Source organism: Sorex fumeus, unplaced genomic scaffold, assembly GCF_029834395.1.
Source record: "Sorex fumeus unplaced genomic scaffold, SorFum_2.1 ptg000142l, whole genome shotgun sequence".
Lineage (NCBI taxonomy): Eukaryota > Metazoa > Chordata > Mammalia > Eulipotyphla > Soricidae > Sorex > Sorex fumeus.
The window spans coordinates 1,689,244-1,707,636 of record NW_026606199.1 but is presented as its reverse complement, the minus strand read 5'-3'; the positions used below and the strand labels follow the sequence as shown (position 1 = coordinate 1,707,636).

Sequence of the window (18,393 nt, the reverse complement as noted above, 5' to 3'; positions counted from 1 at the left end):
GGGGTTCCTAGGGAGGAAGGCTTGGGAGGACGGGGAGGAGACGGGTGTGGCCCTGGCCCAAGCTTCAGACTTTGCCTGGGGAGTTTCCTTCCTGCCTTTAACAAGTCCCTAGAAGCAGAAGTTTCCTTTCCAGCCTTAAGACAAAGGAAGGAGTCCAGAGAAAACGAAATTCAGAGATGGCTTCCGCGAGTTTGGGGGGGCAGGGGGCCAGCTCGTGGCCCTCAGTCCTGGCCTCCAGCCTGGTCTCAGCCTCCCTACGGTGGGCTCACACCTGCTGACGCCGGGTCTGGAGACCCGCCAGGGGCCGGTGGGCTGCTCCCCTGCCCCCGAAACCCATGACAGGGCCGTGGGCCTGCCCCTTTGGAATCACTTAGGAAACCTCGCGTTTTCCCCTTTAATATCTACTAAGCAAATTCCACGCTGGTAAGCAGGACCGAAGGGGCCTCGTCAGCACATGAGGGTAAACAGGCTGATTTAGAGCCGCGTCAGGGGCTTCTGCTCTGCGTGAAAACAGGCTCAGTAGATGCGATGTTCGCGGGGGGCCTCGGGAGGAGCAGAACGGCATCGTTCTAAAACCTTTTAAGCTCTCATTACTTGTACTCTGCGGCATGTTCCACTAATGAGGGAAAGCCCTGGCTTCCAAACACTAATAACGCTCATCTCAGTGGGGAGACCCCGCTCGTGGGAGCAGTCGGTCTCCCTAGGTGCCACGTGTGGGCGGGCCCGTGCACATGTGAGTGTGGCCGGGGTCTGAGCACCCTGTGGCCAGGGTGCTGTGGGCGGGGCCTATGCAGATGTGAGAGTGGCCAGGGTGGCGTGGGCGGGGCCAGTGCCTTGTGGGTGTGGCCAAGTGATGTGGGCGGGGTCAGTGCAGGTGCTGTGGGAGGGGCCTATGCAGATGTGAGAGTGGCCAGGGTGGCGTGGGCGGGGCCAGTGCCTTGTGGGTGTGGCCAAGTGATGTGGGCGGGGTCAGTGTGTGAGTGTGGCTGGGTGCCGTAGGCGGGGTCAGTGCCTGTGTGGGTGTGGCCAGGTGCTGTGGGCGGGGTCAGTGCTTGTGGGTGTGGCCAAATGCTGTAGGCGGAGCCAGTGCCTTGTGGGTGTGGCCGGGCACTGTGGGCGAGGTCAATGCCTTGTGGGTGTGGCCGGGTGCTGTGGGCGGGGCCTGTGTCTTGTGGGTGTGGCCGAGTGCTGTGGGCGGGGTCAGTGCCTGTGTGGGTGTGGCCAGGTGCTGTGGGAGGGGCCTATGCAGATGTGAGAGTGGCCAGGGTGGCATGGGCGGGGCCAGTGCCTTGTGGGTGTGGCCAAGTGATGTGGGCGGGGTCTGTGTGTGAGTGTGGCTGGGTGCCGTAGGCGGGGTCAGTGCCTGTGTGGGTGTGGCCAGGTGCTGTGGGCGGGGTCAGTGCTTGTGGGTGTGGCCAAATGCTGTAGGCGGAGCCAGTGCCTTGTGGGTGTGGCCGGGCGCTGTGGGCGAGGTCAATGCCTTGTGGGTGTGGCCGGGTGCTGTGGGCGGGGCCTGTGTCTTGTGGGTGTGGCCAAGTGCTGTGGGCGGGGTTAGTGCCTTGTGGGTGTGGCCAGGTGCTGTGGGAGGGGCCTATGCAGAAGTGAGAGTGGCCAGGGTGGCGTGGGCGGGGCCAGTGCCTTGTGGGTGTGGCCAAGTGATGTGGGCGGGGTCTGTGTGTGAGTGTGGCTGGGTGCCGTAGGCGGGGTCAGTGCCTGTGTGGGTGTGGCCAGGTGCTGTGGGCGGGGTCAGTGCTTGTGGGTGTGGCCAAATGCTGTAGGCGGAGCCAGTGCCTTGTGGGTGTGGCCGGGCACTGTGGGCGAGGTCAATGCCTTGTGGGTGTGGCCGGGCGCTGTGGGCGGGGCCTGTGCCTTGTGGGTGTGGCCGAGTGCTGTGGGCGGGGTCAGTGCCTGTGTGGGTGTGGCCAGGTGCTGTGGGCAGGGTCGGTGCAGATGTGGGTGTGGCCGGGTGGTGTGGGCGGGGCGCTGTTGACTGAGGGAGGGGCTTCTTCAGTGTCAAAGGAGCACGGGGCTGGGGTGGGTGTTGGCGGGGCTGGACTGGGCTGGGCTGGGCGGGGCAGGGGTTGTTCTGATTCTGGCAGCCACAGCTAATGAAGTCATGGACGGGATGCTCCCGGTGTGGGCAGAGCCACACCGCCCTCGGCTCTGGGCAGGCTGACCAGTAGGCACCGCTGGCCTCCCAGGAGCAGCGTCTGTCCATCCCCCCTGGCCTCCTCAGTTCTGCAGGAGACGCTCAGTCTGCCTCACCCACAGACGGGGACCCTGAGCTCAGAGCAGCACAGAGACCCTGGGCCCAGAGTGAGCTTCTGAGCTGGCCTCTCGTGGCAAAGCCCTGCTCTTCCCAGACCGCCAGCGCCCACTGCCCTGGTCGCGGCCGGCTGGGGTCTCCATGGCACTCCAGGGCACCGAATCCAGACAGGGTCCCCTCGGGCAGCGGGAACGGAGCCCAGGAGAGGCTCAGAGGCCAACTACAGCACCCCTGAGGAAAGGGAGAGGAAAGAGGTTGAGGCCTGGTGGAAATTGCATACCGAAGTATGCATGTGCGTGTGCATGTGTGTGTGTGGCCGTGTGTGTGCACGTGTGTGTGTGTGTGCACACATGAGTACACAGGCACATTTCCTAGAGGAAGAGGGCCCATAATCTCAATCGCAATCCCAAACAGCTTCCAGAAACCCTAACGATGAAACTTCCCATGCTGCGAGTTAACTGTCTAGCTCTGTCTTCTGACGACAACGACGGAGCGACAGGCAGCGTGCACACACACGGCACCGAGCCCACAGCAACTCGGAAAAGGCCTGCGTGGCTCGGGCAGGAAGCCTGCTGGGAAGGATCGCGTTTCCTGTCACGGCAGCAGATCCCACTTGGAAAGGCTTCCTTTCTTAACTAGATTGTTCCGTGACTCAACGAGCTTCAGGGCCTTCCTGCTGCCAGACTGAGCAGGTGGTTTTCGAGCCTAATAAATTCAAAATGCAATACTCCGGGAGAAATAAAATCCAAGCTCTGAGACTGGGGTATTTGGGCGGGGGGTGGGGGGATGAGGGGGGAGGCGCATGCCAGGGTACCAAGGACACACCAGGTACTATCTGCGCCCAGGAGGTTGTGGCTTTGCTGGGGTGTGGGCGCCTTCTCCTGACTCATCCTAGTGGAGGCCCCACCTCTCACAACGCGGCCCTTGGAGATCTGGCCCACTTGGAAGCGCGAACTGCCACCAAGCTGGGCAGGGCCCTGGTTCTGGATTTCCGAAAGGACGCTCTGGTTTTACCAAGGGTCCCTTCTGCTCCATGGCTGGGATTAAACTCTGAGCTCTCCGCCCTACTGGGAGAAGCCGTGCCGGATTAATCCAGCCGAGCAGTTTGCTTGCTGGTCATCACGGTGATCACGAGGCTAAGACGGTCACCGGCAGCCAATGTCCACAACAACCCTGGGGGCCACCGGGGCACGTCTGAGAGGCTCTATGGAACAGGTCTGCTCTTCGCAACCAACATCCCTCTGAAGGCTCAGATGTGACCTGGATAATCCCACAGCTATTAGGCGGGGCTCCCAGCATCAGAACCGCGGCCCTATGGAGGGGGGTGGGGTGGGGGACAGACAAGCTCTAAGGCACCCAAGCAGTGGGGGTGGGGTGCTGGGCCCCAAACACACACAACCCAATTCCCTGGCGTGGATGGGACGTCAGAGGGAGCTCCAGGATTTCTGGTTTGCAGACTCTGCACCCCCACCCCGCAAACTGTGCCAGCTCTATGGGGGTTTGGGGAAGCACAGATGTTCTGGGATCCTCAAAGCTCTGGATCCCACGTTAAGAGGGGGATCTGTCATCTGTGAGAGACCCTCATGTCTGGGCTCCAAGTCATCCCCTGAGGGCAGGAAGTCAAAGACCTGGCATGGGGCCGGAGCGATAGCACAGCTGGTGGGGCGTTTGCCTTGCACGCAGCTGACCTGGGTTTGATCCCCGGCATCCCATATGGTCCCCCAAACACCGTCGGGAGTGGAGTGATTCCTGAGTGCAGAGCCAGGAATGACCCCTGAGCATCGCTGGGTGTGACCCAAAAAGCAAAAAAAAAAAAAAAAAGACCTGGCGTAGGGGATCCTGTCCAGATGAGGGCAGACCCCAGGTCCCCAGGGGCAGCCCTTGACCAAGTTTCCACAAAGACTCAACAACCGAGAAATGAAAAAAAAAAAAACCAAAACGCCTCATTCTGTACCGAGGTTAAAAAAAAAAACAGGCCCTTAAGTGGATGTTCGGAAAAAAAAGAAAAAATGCACTTTCTGATCAAACCTTTTAGCCTCTTCCAGTGACGTTACCGTATCGGGCAATTAACTGCAGCATGAAATCATCTTTCCAATAGACAAACCTGTTTCCATAATCGATCTTGGCAGTGACCTTCTTCTTCAGCTCCTTGAGCTCATCCTGCGGCAGCGTCCCGGACAGGATCTGCGAGCGCCAGTCCATCAGCTCGTAGATCATGCGGCGGACGCTACGGAACATCTCCCGGTTGTCTTGCTGCGGGAGAGGCCACGCGCCAGGGTTGGGGTGGGGAAGGGCCGTGCGCGGCCCCACGACCGTCCCCGTCCCAGCCGCTGACCGCTGGGGGACGGGAATGCGTGACTCAGACCCGCCTCCCACCCCACTGGGGATGGAGCTAACCCAGGAGCTCGGTGCTCCAGCCGCCTGTCACAGGAGCTGGCGGGAAGGCCCGAGTTGACGAGGGAGTCCTGGGCCCGGCCCACGTCTGGGCGGTAATGAACCCCCCTCGCAGCCCAACCTTCTGGGCCCCCAAGTCCTCCGCACTCTGCACCCCAGGCCGCACCCAGTGCAAGAACCCCTGCATCTCTGCTGGCAGATGCACCACCAGGAGCAAAACACACTGTGCCCCCGGGGAGGTGGTCCCAGAGGGTCCCTCAAGAAGCCGGATCTGGGTTGAATGGGCTGGCCGCGTCTCAAAACAAGGGCTGGCAAATACACTCACACCCCCTGACGGCTCTGTGGTACAAAAAGGGATTTTCAACCGTAAAATTCATCAAGGAAATTGGGCACTGCCCAAAGCCAGTGGTTCTAGACTAGGAGGTTCCAGAGTGAGCGATACCACCCCCTAGGGGGCACTAGAAACGGGGGGTGTGGGTGGGGGACAGGGGTGCTGATGAGTGGCTTCTTATCAGCCCAGAAAGGGGCAGTGGGCAGGACCAGCCCGGGAACTGCTCATGAAACCCCTAGTAGTAACCTAAGAGACTCTCTGGGTGCCGTAAGGAGCGTCAGTGTGAACTCTGCTCTGAGACTTAAACTCTCGACACGGCTGAGCCGCTCACGTCTGTCTACTCCGAGCCCCTGATCTTTCTAGAAATTTCTAGGGTCCCCGCGCCACCCCCACCCCCACCCACAGTGTCTGTATATTCTCTGACATCCACAAGCACGTCTCTGCAGTATCATCTCAGCTTTCATTCCACACACAGAAACCAAAGGGCCAACGTAAGGGCTTAGTCCCATCTTTGTTACCTTCTCACTGATTCTTCCTGTCCGTTTCCCTAAAGCCTTAGTGGACATCTAATAGTTTTGCAATTTTGGGGGCTGGAGAGATAGCACAGCGGGTAGGGCATTTGCCTTGCACCCGGCCGAACCGGGTTCGATTCCCAGCATCCCATATGGTCCCCTGAGCACCGCCAGGAGTAACTCCTGAGTGCAGAGCCAGGAGTAATCCCTGAGCATTGCTGGGTCTGACCCAAAAAGCAAAAATAAATAAATAAATAAATAAATAAAAGTTTTGCAATTTTGCTCACTTATCTCTAGCACAGAGCAGAGTAAAAGAAAATGCGTGAGAACATCGCCCAGAATTCTTTTCTGGTTCTGGTTCTGAACAGATCAGAACAGCCGTGCCCAGTCAGCAGCCGCCCTGCCCTGCTCTGCTGCGAGTTTCTGTTTAAAATGCTTCAACTGGGCATGCAACACCAACTACAGAACTGCTCCAATGTACAGAACATTCAGGGCATCTGAAGAGCAGTCACTGCACGTGCTGTGGCCAGCATCTCTGGGAAGACACAGTACAACGTCCACCAGGGGCACGGCCAGGGGGCTTCTGACGGGAGGGACTGCCCTCAGGGCCCTGGCTTTGAGCTCACAGCCTCAGCACAGGCGGAATCAACCTCCCAGCAGAAACTCGGGCCCACCTAAAGGGTATCTTCCGTGGGCGGGAGTGGACACACACGGTGGGCCCGTAGGGACAGGGGACTCAGGGCACACCAGAGCCACCAGCCCTGCGGCAGGAACTGTGCCGCGGCAGGCAGGAGACGCCTGTGACAGCTTCCTGCCTCCGCCCCAGACACAGCGGCCGAGCTCAAGGTCTCAGCCTTTTGGGCGGATGGCGGGGCTGGAGCTGGCCTCATGGGTGAGGGCCCCCCATCCCGGCCCTTCCGGGGACTCGGCCAGGCTGAGCTCAGCACGCCCCAACGGGAACAAGTGAAGCAGGCAGGACCCCAGGTGGCGAGAACCGGGACCAGCTGAGGGGCCATGACCCCCACCCCCCACGCTCTGCTCTGGAGGTGCCCAGGGAAGAGAAGGCACCCGGGGTCCCGCTGGGCCCCTCGACACCCATCCTCACCACGTAGAGCTGCCTCCAGATGGTGGACCACTCCCGGAGGGTGCTGGTGACCTCCTGGATGAGCGGGAGGTCCCCGGGGATGACGGTCTCATGTTGCCTGCAGGGAAAGGGTGGAGACCAAGTGAGCACTGGGCGCTGAGCACCCCGTCACGCACACCCACATTCCCAGCAGGGCCCCCCAGAGCGACACAGTTAAACCCTGGGGAGAAAAGACACAAGTCAGACGTGTCCACTCACGGGCCTGCATGCCGTGGGGCACGACAAGCTGCATGTCACGGGGCCCGAGAAGGCCCAGACACTGCCCCAGCCACGGGCCGCCCAGCCTCTGCCAGGGGGGATGCAGAAGCAAGAGACACCCAGCCCAGGCCTTCGGAGCACTGAGGCCGGGCAGAGGGCACCCAGAAGCCCCCAACGCCTCAGCAGGCCCTCGGGCCACCCGCAGCCCACAGGACTCTCTGTAGCCGCTCTCCGAGGGCAGCGGCAAGAAGCCACTCTGCGGTGTCCCCAGGGTCCACATGGACGCTCCCATCACTCTCCGCCTGCCCATTTGCGCTCTCCGGGCTGATTCTAATCCATCTCGTGGGTTTCCAGCAGTTCAAGCTGCTTCTGCTCAGGGTTCCGGGGGAGGCCGGTGCTCACAGCAGGAGACTGGCCTGGGGGTCTGAGCATCTCTCAGTGCCTGGCTGGGCCCCCCACAGCCACACGCAGCCCAGGCCTCGCTCTGGACTCCTCTCTGCTCCCGTGGCCACGGCCAGCCCGCCCAGCTGGGCTCCGACAGCTCACCAGGGCCGGGGCCACCTCATGGCCTCTGCAGGACCCTCTTCCCCCGTGGCCAGGCCCACACACCCCACGGACAGTGCCGGCCGAGAGCAGACGGACAGAGGCCAGGCGCAGGGCCCGAGGGGCTGGGCCGAGACCAGCCCTGGGCAGGGGACAGCAGAAGGTGCCGGAAAACAGAAGCCAAAGAGAGGGAGGGTCACGGCCGGGGCAGGGAGCGCAGGAGCCCGCCAGGAAGTGTCCAGGGAATGACTGATGAGCAGCCACTGGACGTCCAAGGAGCCGGAAGCCTCTGGAAGAGAAGGCGGGGCGACGGCGGCACCCGGAAACCGGGAGGCGAGGGGGCTGCCTGGTGTCGGCTGGCGGGGACACGAGGAAGCGCCTTTGTGGGGGGAGAGGGGGAAGGCAGCGACACGGGGACGGGCCTGAGGACAGGCGGAGAAGTGGACAGAGGGGCAGCAAGGCAGCACCAGGGATCAGAGACCAGAGCCCGGGGGCCAGCAGGGCAGGACAGGGGGCAGGCGGGAGAATGAACTGGGAGGGCGGAGGGAGAAGGGTCGGTCCAGAGGGAGGAGCGGCCGGTGCTGAGGGAGGAGGGAGAGCAGTTGGTGCTGAGGGAGGAGGGAGGAGGGTGAGTGCTGGGGGAGGAGGGAGAGCAGTTGGAGCAGAGAGGAAGGAGGGAGGAGGGTGAGTGCTGAGGGAGGAGGGAGAGCAGTCGATGCAGTGGGAAGAGGGAGGAGTGACTGGTGCTGAGGGAGGAGGGAGGAGCAGCTGGTGCAGAGGGAGGAGGGCAGAAAGTGAGTACTGAGGGAGGAGGGAGAGCGGTCTGTGCAGAGGGCAGAGGCAGGTGAGAGGCTGGCCTGCCGCAGGGGGACAATGAGGCCGGGGCAGGGAGGGTGGATTGTGGGGCAGGAGTGCGGATGGAGGACACACCTGGGCCCCAGCCCGGCATGGAGGTGCTCCCAGAGCCTCCACTTCCCGTGTTCACATGGGCGGGACACAGGGACAGAGCCAGGCAGTGTGTGTGTCGGTGACCAGCTACAGGGGCTCAGGCTGACCCCTGCCCACCTCCCGGGCTTCTGGGCCACGCCGCACCGCGTCTGACACAGTGCCCGCACCAGAGCCAGGACAGCGCCCACGGTCGGCCAGCCTCCTCCCAACTAGCCCACAAATGGCCTCAGACCCCCTCCCGCGGCTCACACCGGGCACAGGCCTGCAGCAGAGGCCTCGGACCCCTCCCGCACTCACGCCGGGCCAGGCAGGGCGCGGGCTGCTCCCTCTCACGTGTTAAGAGCACAGTGCGGGGAAGGCAATTTTGCAATCAGCGGCGAGATGTCATTATGCGGTAATCATATGATTAGTAATTTCGCCATTTACATATTTAACTGAGTGTGGAGACGGGGCGGGGAGCCGGGAGGGGAGCCCGTACCCGGACTGCCTGCGCCCACCTGGCCGCGCCTGGGCCCCACGGGCTCGCGCCTCCCCCTCTCCCACTCCCAGCCGAGTGCCCGCGCCTCCCCCTGCCTGCACCTAGGCCGACTCACCCTTTGCCCTCCACGATGGCATCCTTGAGGTGGATGTACGAGGCAGGAAAGATGCCCTGTGGGAGGGAGCACACAGACAGGCATCACCGACACAGTGCAGTGAACTCCGCAGCTGCACTCCAGGAGATACAGGAGGGTGCCGGGTCCCTGCGGGCCCCAGACCCACAGACGCGGAGCCAAGTGTCCGAGGCTGCAGACTCACGCCCACCGTGGGCACCTGGGCACGGCCACGCCAGGGGCAAGTGCGGGGCTGAGGCACCAGCGGCCCCTCCCCCTCGCGTGTGCCCACAGAGAGGGTATCCTGGGTCCGTGGACGCAACGCCAGGCCCAGCTGCCTCACAGCTCAGCACACGGCAGGCGTCTCGCCCGGGTTGGGGCTCAGCTTCCCGACAACCAAAGCTCCCCCCGACTGTGAGCACGGGGATCCGGAGAGCGGCGTCAGGCTGACGGGGCACTCACCAGTGGCCAAGGGTCCAAGCAGCGGGAGGGGCCTGCAGTCACTGGCCCCTCCTGGGGGCCAGGAAGGCCGCCGGACTTGGCAGGAAACATCACCCCAGGGGGAAGAAAATGGGCTACGTCACATGGTAAAAAGGAGCCCGAGGGGCTCAGGACACCCCGAGTCCCAGGTGGGCACCAAACCCGCACTGGACACCACAGCTGGCCACAGGGAGAAGGAAAGCGCTGTCCCGTGGGTCCCGTCGGCCCTGCTGGTGCTCGGGAGAACCAGAGACCTGAGGCGGGAGGGCGCGAACTTGGGGCCCTGGGGGCAGCAGCTCGGTCAGCCCCCAGCAGGGGGCGCTTCGGGAACCCCCAAGACGGGACGGGGGGAGGCTGAGGGCTGGCTGCTTGGCTGTGAGACCCCAATGCCGACAATGAGGCCCACAGAGGGTCCACGGTCAACGCGGGTGTGGGCGGGCAGCCAGTACCTCTGGCAGTTGTGCTGTGCCCACGGGCAGGAGGGGGTGTGGAGGACCCAGCACCAAAGGAGGAGGAGGGGCTTTCCTGGCGCCCAGCAGGAGGAGGAGGACCCCCAGTCTGGGGTGCAGGGGACCCGGGGGTTCGCAGGCCCCACGCTCCTAGTCTGTTCCCAAAGACTCAGCCTCAGGGAGGGTCATCAGTGAAAGGCAGAACTGTCCCTGGAGAAAGGGACCCGCGTTCCTGTACCCCTGCCCACCTGTCCACGGCACAGACTGAGCTGGCAGCTGGGTGAGTGGTGGGGTGGGGTGAGGGGTCAGGCAGGGTGAGAGGTCAGGTAGGGCGAGGGGTCAGGCGGGGTGAGAGGTCATCTGCCTGCAGCTCTGGCCGTTCCTGGTGGCCAGTCTCCCATTAGAACAGAGGGCCAGGACAGAGCCACACACACGACTGGGACCCTCCAAGGGGCTTCCCGGCAGCTGGACAGCACCCGCCTCCCCAGTGCTGCGGCCACAGGCATCTGGGCCAGTGCTGCGTGGCCCACAGCCCAGGCCCTGGGCAAGTCTGAGTGCCCGGCTCCAGACCGCAGAGAGGCCGGCCGGGAAGGACTAATGAGAGGCCACGTTAAGGACCGAGGGGCGAGGACCAGCCGCCAAGCACTGCCAGAGCTTAAGATGGAAACCTCGCCACGAAGTGCCCAGGGCAGATGCCCGCTCCCGCACGGGAGGATGAAGCCCGTGAGTATGACCGGGCAGGTAGGCCATGGGCAGAGCCACCACCAGCAATGGTGGGTGACTGGCCACCTGCCCCACATCCTGGTGCTGTGGCCGGCTGACTGAGGGGTGGACGAGCACAGACAGGAGAGAAAGCGGCCAGGGGCCTCGGCCACACCCAGGGCCACAGAAGACTCCAGCCTGAGCAATGACGTCCCCAGGAGCTGCTGCCTCAGTTTCCCCTCCCATGGGGCATGCCTGCTTCCACGCCACACTTGACCCCAACAAGCAGCGGGCTTGGCCTTCCGGGAAACGGGCAGAAGGAAGTGGAGTATGGGGCTGCCCGCTCGGGCCTCGAGAGGGGGTCCCGGGCACAGGGGCACCATGCTGGGGGGGGCGCGGGGGGGTGCTCACCTTCTTGGACTTCTTCCGTAAGGTGTAGCCTCGGTACCAGCCTGAGGAGACACAGAGTGGACACGGTCAGCAACAGGACCCCCGGCGTCCCCCCCTTCGCGCCACACGGGACTTGGCACTCCACGGGGTCTGGGACGCCCCAGACAGATGCGCAGGGTGAGGTGGGGTGGGGTGGGGTGGGGGGTGCGTCTTCAGCGTGGACAGACCCTCAGCACGCCCCTCCACACTGGCCACACGTGGCCCTGAGGGTGCCAGTTCGAGGCGACTGCTCGAACCAGCAGCAGGTCAGAGCAGCGCTGGCCAGAGCGTTGGTGGGGACAGTGACGAGGACGGGAGGGTCAGTGGCCGCTGCATTCTCTCCCGCTGCCCGGCCCCTCCCCAACTCCGGCAGACCCCCCACGCACGCAAGGCCCTCCTCACCCAGACGGGGCCATGCGGACACCCCACAGCTACAGAGCACCGGAGGGGACCCTGCGCTGCCCCCGGGAACGTGCTCGTGGCAGGGACCCTCCTGTGGGCAGCAGCGACCAGAGGCCAGTCGGGCAGAGGGACGGGGGAGAGAAACCCGCGTGAGAAAGGGGCCGGGCAGGGGGCTCCCCGACTGGTCCCTGAGCTGAGCGCCAGAAGCCCAAACCCAGAGAACAACACCAAGAACATCCACTGGAGCTGCAGGTCTCATCGGACGGGGCAAGGTGGCCTCCACGTGGCGGCTGGCAAGGGCTGGGGGTCACTCAGGACACAGGGACCGGCATACCCTGCCCAACCCGGGGCTCAGCACACCGCAGGGCTCTGTGTCCACCTCTGCTGGCTGGCTGGCTGACAGCCACGACCTCGCGACCTGCCCTCCCCGACCCCCCGAGAGCCTTCCACCTCCACCGCGACCCCGAAAGTCCCCTTCTTTTGTTCGGTTCCCCCAGCCTTCCGGAGCCCACGGGAGAGAGGCACTCAAAGGTGAGGCGTTCTTTGAACCTGAAGATAATGAGTGATCATCAGAAGTTCCACTCCCCGGAGCCATCTCGGCCGGACTGAGGAAGGATCACAGAGGGAAAAGAGCAAAGGAACTGTGACAAAAACAGAAGTTGCAGTTCCACGGGGGAGAGGGAAGAAAAAGAAAGATGCCACACGCTAAGAAAATCCAGGGCACTGGCGGAGCGAGCGCTTGGGAGGGGAGCGACACCTCTGTCTTTCCCGCTCGTCCCAAAGTCACGGGCACCAGCCGTCTCCGGGGACTCGCGCTAACCTTCAGGAAGACGCAGGGGCCGCGCGCGCTCGGCTCCTGCGGGTGGGCCCCGCCAGGGCCGGCCCAAACACCCGAAGCAAATTAAGACATTATTTGAGATAGCTGCCAGAGTCGGGGCAGCTGTCTCACGTCCGAGGAACTCTGGCATTTCTCCAGGGAGGAGGGAGGTTCAGCCCCTCCAGGCTGCTCTGCCAGTGTCTGAGTCGGGACTGGAGAAGGCCCAGGGCCCGTGGGGAGCACTCGGCTGAGAGGAGCAAGCTCTGGGCCGGCCTGAGCCCGCGGGAAGCCCGTGCCAGACACTGCCATCCAGGTGACCGAGCAAGGCAGAGGAGCCGGACCCAGGCACTCCTGCCCCCGGGCCAGCCACCAGGCCCAGAGGGTTATGCAGAGACCACGAAGCGCAGGCGTCCACTCCCGGGCGCCCCATCCAGGACGGCACTGCTGCAGGCATCAGCTGGGAGGCGTGCACAGCCCTGACCAGGCTTCCCAGGAGGGGCCTGGCAGGGACAAAACTCAGCGACCACGGAGACAAGCCTGCCCGCGACAGTCGGAGCAGGAGGGAGATGGCCGGGACCCCGCTCGCCCCCTCGCCTGGACACGCAGAAAGGGCTGCACCCAGCCACGGGCGTGGGGCTCAGAGCCGATTCGATTCCTCGGGTGCAATGTGGATTTCACTCTTTGCCAGTGGCAGGGGGTGCCTGCCCACGGTCAGGGGCAACTGCTGATGGCCAAGGGTGCCTGCCTGTGACCAAGAGACCCCGCCCGTGGCCAGGGGTGCCTGCTTGTGGCTGGGGGTGCTTGTCCGTGGCTGGAGGGTGCCTGCTGGTGGCCGGGGGGTAGCCCACAGTTTTCTCCCCTCGCCTCTCTCAAACCCACCCACCAACAGTTTCCTTGTGGAAACGCCCACTTCTAACCAGTCCTTTTAATCCAGGTGTGGCTGGGACTCGGCCACCGGGGACGCATAAGCACCAGGCTGCCAGTCACATGGCCCCGGACACCGTGTCCAACACAGCGATACCACGGCGGGAAACTGCATCAAGGAGACACATCAGGAAGGACCATGACCCAAAGAACCATCCTGACGGATGGTCCCACACAGCTGTGACAGCGTCTGAGACACAGGGCAGGTAGCAAAGCGGGAAAGGACGTGAGAAGTGACCGTGAGGACCCCCCAGGGGAGGCTGGGGGGAGAACGGGAGGCTCAAGGCGGGCGTGGAGTCACCACGTACACACCCGCTGCCCACTGCCCGCTGCCCCGAGGGGCCCTGTTGTAGACTCACCCTCATAGGTCTCCAGAATGTGCACGGTGTCCCCGATCTGCAGGGACAGCTCATCGGCTCCCCGGGCGTCATAGTTATAAAACGCTGCGGAGAAAGAACAGGCAGGTTAGTAGAGGGACGGGGCGGCTGAGCGCGGGGTGGGCGGGCATCTCCCAAGCAGGGCTCGGCGACCCCCAGCTGCTCAGGGTCTGCAGTTCTGGGGCTTCCCTGAGCCCCTAGCTCTGAGCCCTGATGCTCAGTGCTCGGGGACCGTGTGATCCCACGCATCCCACCGGGCACTGTGTCTGTGGGGAGGCTGGAGGGGACACAGCCAGCCGCGCTCGGGGGCCACTCCTGGCTCTGTGCTCAGGGACTATTAACCACCGGCCATGTCGGGGGCCACATATGGGGCTGGAGATTTGAACCTGGGCCGGCAGGGTGCAGGGTGAGTGCCTTGACCCACGGACAGTCTCTCGAACCAGTGCCCCACACTGAAACGCATTCAGTCCTTCCCCGGACCGCGACCCAGATGCCCACAAAAGCAGCTTTTTCTTTTGAGAGACAAATGCCAAGGGCTCCCAGGCTGAGTAGGAGAAACCCCTCACTAGCCAGAGCCCAGCCGAGCGGAAGTAATTTTCTTGGTTGTGGTGAGATCCGTCCACATGGTGTGAAATTCGCCATTCTGACCCTCCCAGGCATGGACGCCTGTGACGCCAGCTGTGAGCACGATGCCGGGGCGTTAGCTCCAAGCCCAGACAGCAGAACCCCCTGTGCCCACGCAGGAAGCCCCAGGCCACCCCCCGCCATCTCCCCTCTACAAGCAGGCAGTCCCACGCCTCCAAGGAGCCCTACGAGACGGTCCTTCATGATTCCTGGCACTGCTGGTGCACAGTCTTTTGGGAAGGACTCAGGGCTCCGAGCGGTAGTGCCAGTCCCGGTGGTACTCAGAGCTGGGCAGGGCCAGGCACCCACCTAGGGCACTGTCGCCCAGTCTCCTATGTCCCATCAGCTCGACTTTCCCCCTGCTCCAAACCCGCTGTTTGCTGTGGAGGATCAACACATCAGACGCAAGAGAACAGGCGATTGATTCTTTTCTCATTGTCATTTGTACACTGGGCTGGAGCGATAGCACAGCGGGTAGGGGGCTCGCCTTGCAAGCGGCCAACACGGCTGACCCAAGTTCGATTCCTCCGCCCCTCTCGGAGAGCCCGGCAAGCTACCGAGAGTATCTCACCCGCATGGCAAAGCCTGGCAAGCTACCCCTGAGGTATTTCGATATGCCAAACACAGTAACAATTGTCAAATGGACACATTACTGGGCGCGCTAGAGCAAATCAATGAACAACGGGAGGTCAGTGACAGTGACATTTGTACATTGGCTTGTATGTCCATTCAAAGATTATTTTCCATCACGGGACTCTGGAATACCTAGAAATCAATCGCATTGGGCTGAATATGCTTTATAGGCCAAATGGGCTTGCGAAACACCAGCAGACAGCCAGTCCCGGTCATCGGCCAGAGCTGCGCCCCAGTCAAACAGGCAGACACGTGCCCCACTTTGGGAGGAAACCGTGCAAACTGACCGTACTGGACTGTTGGATAACACTGGGCTGTCCCGAGCCACTCTCACAACAGAGCAACTGAGGCACACCCAATTCCATCAGGCAGTAATAATCCAACATTGCTTGTCTCTTTCCTTTATGTCATTGGCATGGTTTATTTGGCAATGACCTTTTTGTATAGAAACGGGAAGACAGTTCATGCGATGCTATGTAACATGGGAGGTAATTGACTCCAAAATAATATTTACTTCTGGGCATCCACATTTACTTGACTTAAGCCTCAGTGGCCCTTAGTTCCTAGCACTCCGAGAGCAGGGTCCCAATGAACAGATGGACCCAGGACAAGCCAGGAGCTATCCTGGCATCAAAATGGGCCAGGCCAAGCACCATAATACTTAACTATAAGTTAAGAGCACGGTCATGAACAAACTCTGTCATGACCCAGAAGAAGTAACTGAATAAGGGCTCTGCTGGGGTTAGGAAGACTAACCTGGCCTGAGGACTGTGGGTTGGAATATATAGCGAGATTCCCCGGGAAGAGCCAAACTTAATATATCTCTGACTGTGCTCATACAAAATGGCATTGCTAGAAATATTCTGTTCTGTTTCAGTTCTGTTCTCCCGTTGTTCATCGATTTGCTCGAGCGGGCCCAGTAACATCTCCAGTTTGAGACTTGTTATTACTATGTTTGGCATACTGACTATGTCATGGGTAGCTTGCCAGGCTTTGCCGTGCGGGACTAGAAATATTAGAAGAAGCAAATTTACTCTGATTGTTTCAATGGATTTCTAGCTGAGGAAAGGAGAAAGCAACACACCCTGGATGGAATCCCGCCCTTGGGCAGATCTCCTCATAATCCGGAGCCATCTCTCTCCAGATGAGTTTTTGTCCTTGAGTCAATCTCCTGGAGGAGGAGTGGCCTCACCTGTCTTTGTTGTCATGACAACGTTCAACCCCCACCCTCCCTGATTCCTATATGACGATGCCGGAAGTGGGTGAGACAGGACAGAATCAGAACAGAACAAGAGGAAACAGAACCAGAGTAACAGGAGAGGATTCAGATCGAGACTAGATACTGGAGGAAGGAGATGAAGTCAAGACGCTTCATCTTGACGAGGAGGAGAACTGAGACTTTGGGACTTCGAGTCGATGAGGAGACTAGGATACAGAACTCTGATGACGGGGACTACAGCCCTAACGAGGATGATGACAGCACCATGCGACAGCGCCGCAAAGGGAGAGACGGGACGATGCAGGGAGGAGAGAATTAAGCCGACTGCCGACCAGCCTGGGCCCGGTTCCTATGTCTCCAGCTTTCCGGGTCCTTCACCCGTCGTCCGGCCCGGGGAGGCGGCTCTTGGCCACCGAGCGCTCGAGTCCTGCGTGTCCAGCCTGCGCCGGCCCACCGTTTTTCTTACATACTTAAAACTTACACCGGACCCCGCCCTGGACTCAAGGTTTCCCGCCCAGAGCAGCTCCAGGTCCTCCTGGCTGAGCCTGGGAGAGGCCGAGCTCTGCAGACACCTCAGGACGGTGCCAGACCCCAAACCCCACTGGCCACTCTCAACTCAAACCAGAGCCGGCCACTGGCCACTCGCCACTCTCTCCTTCCCCGTGAATTCCAGCTAAAGCTCCCTCCCCTGGAAGCCCCACAAACCATTCGTGCCTGAGCCCACCCCCAGCCCAGCTCTCCATCACTTCACAAGCTGTCTCGGCCCTCTGACCATGCCGCCCTCTGACACCCCCTTCCAAGCACAGGCGCATGGCCTGGTCCCACCCTTGTCCACGCCCCCCCCCCAGGTGCGAATGCAACCCCTGCCAACAACGTGCCCCTGAGAGGCTCTTCCTGGCCCCTCCGCCAACAGCTTCCCCCTATGGCAGACCCCAGCTGAGTTCCCCACACTCCAGGCAAACTCGGGCCTCGGGTTTTGGAGTGAGGTGAGCCCAAGGCGAGTAGCGCGGAGTGCCCCCCGGCTCAACCTCCCGCGCCCCCTCCTTTGAGAGGCGATGCCCACTGCTCAGGCATGCAGCATCACGTAGACACATCTGTGTCCTGCAGGAAACAGGCCTGTGGCCCCCAGGGGCTGGCAGTGGGCTGGGCTCAGCAGGAACTGGCCAATGGGGGTCTTCTCTGGGGCCAGGGGTCCGACGTGACCGTGACGAGCACCTCCCTCTCCCCAAACCCTTTCAGGGAGTCCAGGTGAGCGCCTACCCCAAGGTCCACCTCACCGGCCCCACCCCACGCTGCCCACCCAGCCCTGAGGAAGGTGTTTGCTCGGCATTTCAGCAGAAGCTGCCAGGCTGGGGCCCCAGGAGCCTCACAGTCCCTCATCTGTCCGTCTGTCCATCTGTCGGTCTGTCCACTATCCTACAGGGGAGATGTGCGTGTGTGTGTGTGTGTGTGTGTGTGTATGTGTGTGGCACAGCTGACGCATACAGACACTGAAGTGTGTACGGCTCCTCCCCTCCCATCCAGCCTTCCTCCTCCTCCTCCTCCTCCTCTTCCTCCTCCTCCTCCTCCTCCTCCTCCTCCTCCCCTCCCTCTTCCTCTTCTTCCTTCCATCCTCTTCTCTTTCCTCCTCCTTCCTCCCCTTCTCCTCCTCCTCCTCCCCCTCCTCTTCCTCCTCCTCCCCCTCCTCCTCCTCCTCCCCTCCCTCTTCCTCTTCTTCCTTCCATCCTCTTCTCTTTCCTCCTCCTTCCTCCCCTTCTCCTCCTCCACTCCTCCTTCTCCTCTCCCTCTTCCTTTTTCCTCCCTCCCTCCACCCCTCCCCTCCTCCCCTTCTCCCTCCTCCCCCATATTCCCCTCCTATAGCCCCTCTCCTTCTCCTCTACCTCTCTCTCCCGCCCCTCCTCACCCCAGCCATCCGTCCCTCACATTCCTGCAGTGACAGAGAGTAACAGCGGTCACTCTGGATGACGCCCACCGACAGCACGCAGCCCCGTCCCCGGCCGGGAGCCCTGCCTCCCCCAGACGCCCGTCCAGACACAGACTAGTGCGGACCGCTCCTGAGACCCCAGCAGGCCGAGACTCCTGTCCTCCCAAAGTCGCAGATCCCCCGCACACCCTCCTCCCCCCCCCACCCCAGCATCCCGGACTGTCTCTCCAGCTGCCCCCAGACCCGCCTTCTGCTCCCGAGGGCCCCGCCCCGTCCCGCCCTGTGGGTCTGCCGACGACTCCCCGGGCTGGCGGCCCGCCGAGCCCCGCGCGTCTCCCTCCAGACTAAACTCCCACGAAGTAAACATTTATTAATCACTGGATTTCCCGGCGAGCTGCCTCCGTGCCTTGCAGGCACTCAATAAAAATTCACAGAATCTAAGCAGATCGCCAAGTCCTCCTTCTTGGGCGGTTTGCCGGGGAGGGGG

General features: G+C 62.1%; 1 protein-coding gene across 3 annotated transcripts in view; it reads right to left on the bottom strand.

Moving 5' to 3' along the window:
• DOCK1 (dedicator of cytokinesis 1) overlaps window positions 1–18,393 on the bottom strand; it is a 306,250-nt gene that overhangs the window by 258,374 nt on the left and 29,483 nt on the right. For all 3 annotated transcript variants that reach the window (XM_056106671.1, XM_056106670.1, XM_056106672.1), the window contains exons 2-6: window positions 13,489–13,572; window positions 10,969–11,009; window positions 8,930–8,985; window positions 6,609–6,705; window positions 4,371–4,519 (exon numbers count right to left, since the gene is read on the bottom strand). In XM_056106671.1, the coding sequence (XP_055962646.1) occupies window positions 4,371–4,519; window positions 6,609–6,705; window positions 8,930–8,985; window positions 10,969–11,009; window positions 13,489–13,572 (427 nt within the window). The remainder of the gene's footprint in view (window positions 1–4,370; window positions 4,520–6,608; window positions 6,706–8,929; window positions 8,986–10,968; window positions 11,010–13,488; window positions 13,573–18,393) is intronic.